The 10,079-nt window shown below is 34.1% G+C and overlaps 1 protein-coding gene across 1 annotated transcript; it reads right to left on the bottom strand.

Moving 5' to 3' along the window:
• Positions 1 to 2,755: 2,755 nt before the first annotated feature.
• LOC104594355 (ubiquitin-conjugating enzyme E2 28-like) lies at positions 2,756 to 9,852 on the bottom strand. The gene is made up of 5 exons (XM_010254618.3): positions 9,713 to 9,852; positions 7,392 to 7,496; positions 4,565 to 4,692; positions 4,081 to 4,185; positions 2,756 to 3,185 (listed from the first exon to the last, which is right to left on the bottom strand). The coding sequence occupies exons 2-5, from the start codon at positions 7,459 to 7,461 to the stop codon at positions 3,042 to 3,044; spliced, it is 447 nt and encodes a 148-aa protein (XP_010252920.1). The 5' UTR covers positions 7,462 to 7,496; positions 9,713 to 9,852; the 3' UTR covers positions 2,756 to 3,041.
• Between the last annotated feature and the right edge of the window lie 227 nt (positions 9,853 to 10,079).

Genomic DNA, 10,079 nt, shown 5'->3' with positions numbered 1-10,079 from the left:
GGATATATATATATAGTCTGACCCGGTAAAGATGATCAAGTCTGCATCCGACCTACCAGTGCCTATGTAAAGACACTTTAGGTCCATTTGGTTCAAAGTTGGAAACTTGGAATGGGAATCAGAATGATCTATTCCTATAGTCTTTGGTTTAGACAGGAATTGGAATAAGCTGAAATGGGATTTCATTCCCGAGGGGGAGGGAATGGCTTCCCTCAAATGGGAGAATGCCATTCTACCAAGAATGAAAATGGGATTCCAATTCTACCAAACCAAACAGTTGGAATCAGAATTCCGATTGCGTTTCCTGATCCCTAGACTTGCAAACCAAACAGACCCTTCATTCTATTTATTCATATAACCCACCAAACCAAACATATGGTGGAGATATTGTTTGGATGATTGGATCATGGATGATCTCCGGCCTACCCAACCTACGTAAAGACACTTCATTCTATCCATTCAATGCTTACTAATACCCAAATCCTTTTTAATTTATACCTAACCTTTCTATCCCTTCAACTTATAATAAATCACTTTAACTAGAGTTGTTGATGGTCTTTTTATGATTATTGTTGAGAATTTTAAATTACCAACTGTGCACACCTGGGAAGAAGGGGATGGGACAAAGCAATATGCGATGGTAAAAATAAAACCATAGATTAACAAGCACGAGAACATTGAAGCCCAGAAAAAGCTTGAATACCAGAAATAACTTCATGCAAAAAATCGATGCTACCGAGACTAGCATTGGAAAAAGGCCTTGGTAAAGAGGCTACGGCCTATGAGAAGTCATAGGCAACCATGGTGTAGTCATACACTTGTTCTTCCATAATTCATTCGTTAGATGCACAATATGATTTATTCTTCTAGTCATGCTAGGTCTACATCACCAAACGTGATACACACTGGGATTATTAGAATTTTCCAACCTAATTTTACAGGAATCAATCTTTCCGATATCATAGTCGCACCCTTTTTCCTTTAGGCCACGTTTGGTTTATGGGATGGGAAGGGAATATCCCCCCTTCCCGTGTTTGGTTTGTGGGATGTCATGAGATGAGATGGGAAAAAGTGGGATTATATAAATCCCAATTCTTGGGATGTGAAGTTCCATCATTTTGGTGGGAAAATAAGTGGGAATGTAGGGGGTAAAACTTATCTAACCTAAAAAAACACCTTCCGAGTAGTATTTCTAAGAGTAAATACTATACCCATGACCAATAAATAAATTATTAATTATTTAATAACATGTTAATAAAATAATTTAATTAAAGCGATTAACAAATAACTTAAAATAAAATAAAATATTAATCAAGAAAAATTTAATCATTAATTACCTTGCTAATTAATTAATAATTAAATAATTATTTTATAATTAATAATTTAATTAAACTAAAAATAATAATTTCAATGAAAAATAATTTAATAATTAAAAAAATAATATTAAAATACTAAATTTAATAATTGGGAATTAACAAAATATTTAACAATTAATTAATAAATAATTATTTTATAATTAATATTTTAATTGAAATAAATTAAAAGACATAATTTATTAAAGAAAATAAATTAATATTTATGAATAATTAATATTTAAATATTAAAATCATTAAGTCATGAGTATTAATAAAACATTATATTAATAATAAATTATAAACTAATAAACTATAATATCATAGTTGTCAAGGCGACAAGGCACCCTTTGAGGCTTGCCTCGCCTAATCGCCTAACAGTTTTCTACTTCCTACTATAAAATATTATTTTATTCATTATTTTTTTAGATTCTTATTATTATAAAGTAGACGACATTAAAATAAAATAATCATTTTGTGTGTTTATATACTAATTTCTTTTTATTATTTTCTTGTTTATTAGGGTTTAATCAATACAAACATTGCTAAATGCTAAATTGAACCCTAAGACTTAAAAACTTGAACTAACAAGGAAGAACTTAAAATTTTATCTAGTCAGCACATTTTCCTCTTCCATATTCTTCTTCTACTACCAATTCTTTTTTTTTTACTTCTTTTCTTGTAATAAAAATAAGGATTCAACCCTTATATTTTTTTAATTTTATTTTCCTTCTTCCTTTTCCTCTCATGAATATGTTGATTTTTTATATTTTAATATGAAATTTATACTTTTCTTAAGAAAATCATGAATAATTATTAAAGAAATATGGTCATGGTACCTAGGAAACTACCCTAGGATCTATGTTTTTAATAATTAATGATAAAATATCAAATAATAAGAAATTACTATTAACTAATTAATAATTACAAAAAAATAGTTAATAATTAATTAAGTAATTAATGAACAAATAAATAATGATATTATTATTAATCTAATTAATGATTCAATGAAAATAATTAAAAAAATTCATAATAAAATAAAATTTTTAATCAATTCATAGTAAATATTAATAAAATAAGTTTTAAAATATTAATTCTTATTTAGTAATTAATAAAATAGTTATCAATATTAAATAATTATAAAATCATTTCATTAAAATATCAATAATAGTAAAATATTATTAATTAATTAATTAATTAATAACTATTACTAGGGTTGATTTTCTCACTATTTTCACTTTTGCAATCAAACAATGGAACATGAAAAATTTCCACCCATTTTCCCTTTATCATCCCACCAAAACCTTCACACAAATCAAACACAGCCTTGGAGTCAAGACTACTCGGACGGTCAGACCTCGCAAAGCTGCAACAAACCCAACAGTTTCTCCATTGAAGGTGGGTGGGTATAATAGCAGTATGCTACTTATTTTGATAGAATGTAAGTAACCTTAAAGCTGCAACAAGCTATACTATGACATGTAAAGCTTTGTGGATCTTTACCCACATAAAGAAAAGCAGAGTAAGTAAAACCTACTTAGGATCCAGTAACATAGAATGATTACCAGATTCCAAGAACACAAGTTGATTCACATATGCTCTAACCTTTATAGACTATCGTTTTCGTTTACTTATTTAATAGTGGGATAGACCACCATATTATATATATATATGCAGAATCCAAAGCTCCTATCCCATGGCATATTTCTGGGTCCAGGAACGGGCAGTTGCCTCATACTTTGCTCTATCAGTCTTGTACATGTGTGCGATCTCAGGAACGAGAGGATCGTCTGGGTTTGGATCTGTTAGCAGAGAGCAAATTGACAGCAGCACCTACAAGTCTCACCCCATCGTTAGAATTATGCCCAACTATACTACCATCCTTGTGGGATGAAAATACCACAGGACGGAAAATAGATGGAAGCTATATCTCAGCCATCAACAGATAAGGGAGTGATCTCGAAGCAACAACGAAAAATAAGGGGAGAGATTGAGAGATAAAACCTGATCTCAAATACTGAGTGAGAAAACAGTCACCCTTTTTTGCATTTCTCTTAAGCTCACCATGATTTTCAAAACCTCCAGAAATCACCCTTAGTGATCATTAATAGAAGTTGTCCAAATAAGCATTTGAGCATTTTACATGACCAAACTACCCCTGAATGGCCAATCAAGCTATTTTTCATGGCAAAATTACCCCTGAACGAAAAAGTCATGGTGAGGAGAAATCTTAACGGAAGGTGAATTTTGGACAATAAAGCTGATTGACAGGGGGCTCTTTTGGAGGTTTTGAAAATTCATGGTGAGGAGAAATGCAAAAAAAGTCATGGTGAGTTCTACATTATATTCCTTATTTTATAAGGGAAGATATTTATTTCATCAAAATTTGGCAAAGCTTGTGAAGTTTGCCGAACTGGAAAACCTTGGCTATTTTTGGGAGTTTACTGCACACGACACGTGGGTGCAGGGTAAAAGAACTAGAAGGTTTTTATCAAGCTGGGTCCTGAGATGCCTAGCTTAAATTCAGGCCGACTTTTAAAACGAAAATCCTGATTAAACCTACCGGAAACCTGAGGGTAAAATTTGAGTTTCTCAAGTATGACTGAAGAGACTCTGTAGGGAACATTGTTTGGTAATTTTTAAAAATTTTAATATGCAATGGTAAACATTAATTTGGTGGTGACCACACAGAAGTCAAGAAACAGTAATACTGATTACAGAAACTCACTTTGGATATTGTAAGGGCAGGGCTCCATTGCTCTTTCAGAATGTCAAGGCAGATACTCCCATTACTGTTGATGTTGGGATGGAAAACTTTGGTGCGGAAAGAAACCTGGCCAACAAAATTTAATTTCTAAGAGTAAATACTCAATAGCAACTACCAGCTAAATATGGAATAACGATACCTTTTCCACTTAAAATAGAAAGACCATTAGCCAATGCCATTTGTGAATCTTGGGAGGGGTCGACTAGATACAGATTTAACCACAACACATCAAACCCAAAACCAGATTCTCATGTTTGTTCACTCCCAGTCACCCCCAAAAAGTGAAAAATAAAAGCATCAAGGAACACAAGGAGAGACTTCATGACTAGCACTGTATGACATCTCTTTTCTTTGGATAAGTGATGATATATGTATTACTGTAAAAAGGGTAAACCCCTGATCACCATATGACATCTCTTAAATAGATGAAAGAAGTTAAAACTACCTTTGGCGGCTTGAACGGGTAATCTGGTGGAAAATGAATGGTTACTAGAAAAACACCACCAGCAAAAGGACTGTCTGATGGACCCATGATTGTTGCCTGCCAGTGGAACATGTTTTCTGCCACAGGACCTACAGAAACACACAATATTCAGATTGGAATACATAACATAAAGCTGTAATTCATGAAACCTAAACCTAATTAAGCTTACACAAACAATTCCAATGAGTGATTCTCTCATTCAGTGGCATTCATTGTTGGTTGGAACTTGGAAAATCTTTTTCTGATAAATAATAATTCATTAATATCCCGAAGAAATGAGAAAATCATCTCAATTAAATGGAAGATCTAAGATACCTATGGGGCAGAAAAACCTAAAACACTTCTGTATAGATACTACAAAAGGAAATTATTGTTCTAATGGGTGAACCTACAGCATTAGTGCTCTAGGAACTTGAACAGAAATGTGTGTTCGTGTGCACACATGCATAGATTATCCAAACATCACATAAGAAACCAAGATGACAAAATAAGCACCTCCAATTTACTTTTCACTTCATTTATACAGTAGAATATATGATCAGGCATCAATTCATAAGTAAACAAAGACATGCCATGCATTTTCTTCTTATGATTTCTATCCATAAACTTGTAGTCAAGCCTAGCAAATGAAACAATTAAGAGAACCCAATAAGGAGAATAACACCACCATGAAACATATACCAATCTACATAAAAATTGAGGCTGAATCCAACTACATTGCAATATTCAAACCTAATTGAGCAATGAAGAGTCAAAAAATCCGAGGAGCTCACGTAAATGTACATAGGACTTGTACACAAGAGTTGGATACCAGGCCAAAAGCTTAAGCTATTGGGTTGTGGGTAGACCTGTTCATGGGCCGGGTGGCCCAACGGGCCGGCCCGGCCCCCGGACAGGCTTGAACATGTTTATAGGTCCGCGGGCTTAAACTCGGGCCAAAAAACCCGGCACGCAATAAATTCGAGCCGGGCTCGGGTTTTGTCAAATAGCCCGGCCCGGCCCAACCTAAAATTAGACTTAAAATGGGTTATGTGATTATGTCAATTTGAATAAATTTTTTGATTTAAGAATGTAAAACTGTGTTTTAAAACATAAAAGGAAAAAAAACCATCTTGTAGGCCCATTATTCATTTAAATAGGAAAAAAAACATCTGAATTTTTAATTCTAATTTGAATAGGGAAAATTGTAATTTTTTTTATTAGGTCGGGCTTCGGGCTCGGGCTCGGGCCTAGCCAACCTCTCTCTTCTCTTTTCTACACAAACTTTTCCTTTTCTTCTTTTTATCACAAATTTCAAATCAGATCAGATTTATTGTACTTTCAACATTAGGTACTCCATACCAATGTTGTCAAAATCTTACGATTTACGATATGATTCACGACTTGAATCATGAATCCCAAGGGTTTCGATTCAAATCTTATGCTTGAATCATTTTTTGCAAAAATCTTATGATTTTTGTTTGAATCCTATGATTTGATTCATAAATCTTACTATTTCTACGATTCAAACAAATTGAATTAAGAATTAGTTCTCTACTTTGTTATGTTTTTGCGTATATCTAGTTTTGTCAAGGGTTTTTTTAAGCCCTTACTAGAAAATGATTTATTCACGTTATTTAAGACTAGAAATTGAGTTTATTTTCCACCATTGTAGGTTAAAGAGCCATTATATGTGGATTAGTTTGATTTTCAAGCCAAACTTGATTATATCATCTCAGGTTTCTATTGTATAAGTGGTAAATTCTATTATTTTAGGTACATATATGGTATATATAGATTAAAAATAAGGGAAATCCACTTTCCTATATTATATTTGACCTTTTAATATATCTATAGTTAATTTTTTGACAAGTTTATAAAAAATATAAATAATCTTGCGATTTAGGATATGATTCACGATTCAACTCGATTCGACTTTCTCTATGATTTACGATACAATTTTTCAAAACATTGCTCCATACTCCCTCTCAAATGGAAGTCACTATCATATCACCAGGCTTGACACACACCAAGCAAGAGTTCTTTGCTCATAATTATAAGAAACAAACAATGAGAGTACATTACCATGGGTGAAGTCATCATGAAAGATCAACTGCTCATGCCAACTACTCAACCATGGGATACCAACAAAGCCATAGGAGTCACCATGTGCATCCATCATAAATTGCACTCAGCCAAACCTTCAACTCTAGTGCTTGTTGTGCAATGAGGAGAGTCACCAAAATTGGGGAGTTCACATACAGTCCACACATAGGAGTTACAAGAATTGGACACCACACTTAACTCAAAAGCTTAAGCCATTAGGTTGAGTCAATCCTCGTATATAAGTCCTTTACATCTCTTATCTCCTTCCAACGGGCACTCATACACTCAGATGTGCATCCCAACAAAATATATGCTCTCTAAACCAAAAGAGTAACCACTAAGCAAGAATCAAGAAACATGGGAAGTTCTTCCAAACTCCATTCCATCTGATCTATTAAACAAAAAGTCTAATATAATTCATCACAAGTAGCTAACTTTTACACTTCTGTAAAGAGTATCGTAAATGTTGTAAACTTGTAATCTACAAAATATAAGTATTGGCAAAGCATCTCTACTAAAAAGTTTCCTAGTGCACTTTATTTTCCTATTCACCTCATATATTTACATAAATTCCTATGATCATCTAAAACCAGCTTGACAATAACAAGTTTACCACATTGCTCAACCCGGCTTCAAGAGCTTGAAATCTTGCATCAAATAGGGCATTTGACAAACAAGAAATAAGAGAGACAATAAAATGTACCAGCACTGCAAGAGGTGGGAGGATCTTTTTGCAGATCCTTCAGCTCCTTTTGAATCCGTTTTGAAGCCATCGATGATATAAGAAGCTCAAAGAAAGAAATTGACACTGCAAGAAGAACAAACCTTCAGGTTATGGACAAACAACCAGCAATATAGATTTAACCAATCTTGAAAACACATGGAGAAAAAAAAAAGATTTTCCTTCTCACTCAAGTAAAGACTCCATAAATTAAAAAAAAAATCAAATTAACAAGAAAAAGCAGAAGCAACCACTACACATCTGCCTGTACACCAAATTGTCTATACTCTAAATACTATAACCAAAAAGTGGGATGAGACAATTAGTTCTTCCTGATTTCTTGAGCACAATTTTGCTCATCCTGTCTATTGGTAGCATAATTGATTGTCCACTAAGGTTTCATATGACAATCATCCTTAACACATAACGTAATGTCCTGATTCCTTAAGAAAACTTCAGCCAGTATGCCCCACTCAATGGTGCTGAAGTTGAAGTGTTGAACATATCCATGAATTTCACATTACAATCTTAGCCTATTCAACTTCTAAAATAAGTTCTATGTAACATCCTTTCCTTCTTTCTTCTGTATCACTATTTTGCTTTTTATGTGAGTCATTTATAATCTTTTATCCATCCCAGTCCCTTCAAGTTTTGGTTCTCGACCCGGCAATGTTTCACTTCCTATATAGGATATTTCCAATTCAGTGAACAAGTTTTCCAGGAAATGAAACCAGTAGGCAGTAGGTACTAGGTAGCATATGGTTTCATTATGTGAAGAGATCATTAACTGGCCTACTGGGGCAGTGAAAGGAATGATATGATAAAAGCTGAGGACATTGGTTGAATTGCAAAATGGATTTGTTTAGACATGGAATTACTTAAAAAACAATATATTTTCTTTATGTTGTATTGTCTAATATGTGCATTTATCTTTATTTCTAGATTACAAAACATAGTGTTTTAACCTATGTGACATAAGCAAGATTCAACTTTGATGGCCATTACTTCTTTCTTACCTCTTCTGCAAGTATTTTTTTAATGGGGTAAATGTTAACATTTTGACTGCAATTCTGACCTTGGTAAAGTCAACTTTTTTATCAGAAACCTTGGTAAACTCAACTTAACCCAAGTCCTTAAATGAATTGCATTCAATCACCACTGCATATAAATGTTGATCTAATTTAATTGAGGTTTGTGTGAATCATAGTAGAGTACGACCAATGGATATGGAAATGAATAAAGTGGAATAGCAGAACAAGTTCATGTAGCAGATGCAGCAACCCCATATAGTTGGGACTTGGGACAAGGCTTAGTTGAATTGAGTTGAGTTGTATATGGGATAATGGGAATGGTTTCATCAAAGGTATACTTTGTTTTGTATTAAAGTCTCTAGGATTAAAAATTTCTGCACCAACTTAGTTTTTTTTTATATAGGTATTTTAGAATTTATCTCTTTAACTTTTGTGTTTTTTGACATGTCCTTGTTGGGCTTAGTTTTTATATCTGATCGTTGAACTTTTATGGTCATTTGATTTCTGGAGCTTTTGGTGCCCAAATTCTTTCAGAGGGAAGCACAATTCTCATGTAGAAAGGGATATGTCCTAGTATTAAATCCTTACTGACATAAACCCTTAATATAATTTATGAAGCTTTTGTAGGATTTGAATCACAAATACAACGTGATGTCCATCAAGGTGTGATTGATTCATGAAAAAAATAACTAGGTGAGGAGGGGTGATATTATGCCGAATTGCCGATAAGGGGCAAAATCATATTCAATGAAAGCATTAACAGATTATTGTGCCTCGACTAATTGTCAAATCAATAAGTAGCATTATCATTTTTACAGTTTTCTCTTTTGGTATTGTTATCTCTCTTGCTAGCGTTTGTCGCCTAACTGTAAGTTTTAACTATTTGCTAGGGTATATCATTGTCTCAGCGGTTACATTAGATTATCCGCTAAAAATAACTATCATAGTAAGAAAAGAAATAAACATAGAAAAGAATCTTCTTTAGTCAGTTTAAATTAACACAAAGAAAGCAACAACATGATATGGTCGATGATGGAAACAACTAACGATGTCAAAAACATCAAATTGTGGAAAAGAATCCAACGTCTTCATCCATCAAAACCCTAGAAATCAGACGCTAACCGCAAGAACGAAAACGCAAAGATTGAAGCAGAACACATGTGGAGCCCTAGAATTTGGGGAAGGCATGCAGAAGCACAAAAAAAATGAATGAAGAACGAATCCTACAACAGAATGACAGGGAGCACGAAAAAGGGCCTCTAAGATCCTTACCTAAGTGGAGAGAATTATAGCGCACGCTAGGGTTCTATCCTTTTTTCTGTTACTCGGTGCTTTGTTCTGAACTCTGCTGTCTGCTGTATCCGTTCTCCTGCTTTTATAGGCTGCAACTTCGGCGGGTTGGGTCGGGTTTAAGGCCAACCCTAACACTAAGACCTGGAACTTGGGCCTGGTCTTGGTCCCGGCCAAACCCAATACCAGCGTCCTAACGGTCCAAGCTGTACCACCCAAACGAGATGGAGTTCACATCTCATCGGGAGATGTCCCCAATACAAGGTGGGGATGTGCACGAGTTCACATCTGTCTCATCGGGAGATGTTCCCAATACAGGGTGGGGATGTGCCCTGGGGCATTGTGAGGC

This window comes from Nelumbo nucifera, chromosome 1, assembly GCF_055504915.1.
Source record: "Nelumbo nucifera cultivar China Antique chromosome 1, China Antique-T2T, whole genome shotgun sequence".
Taxonomy (NCBI): domain Eukaryota; kingdom Viridiplantae; phylum Streptophyta; class Magnoliopsida; order Proteales; family Nelumbonaceae; genus Nelumbo; species Nelumbo nucifera.
Note: the sequence above shows the minus strand (reverse complement) of the source record. Positions and strands in the feature narration are given on the sequence as shown.

Excerpts from the sequence above, each read along its gene's own strand:
- LOC104594355 (XM_010254618.3), bottom strand. The coding sequence starts at position 7,461 with ATGGCTTCAAAACGGATTCAAAAGGAGCTGAAGGATCTGCAAAAAGAT. Across the intron at positions 4,693-7,391 it reads TCCCACCTCTTGCAGTGCTG|GTCCTGTGGCAGAAAACATG; the intron begins GTACATTTTATT and ends GTGTTTCTGTAG. Across the intron at positions 4,186-4,564 it reads ACCCGTTCAAGCCGCCAAAG|GTTTCTTTCCGCACCAAAGT; the intron begins GTAGTTTTAACT and ends TTTGTTGGCCAG.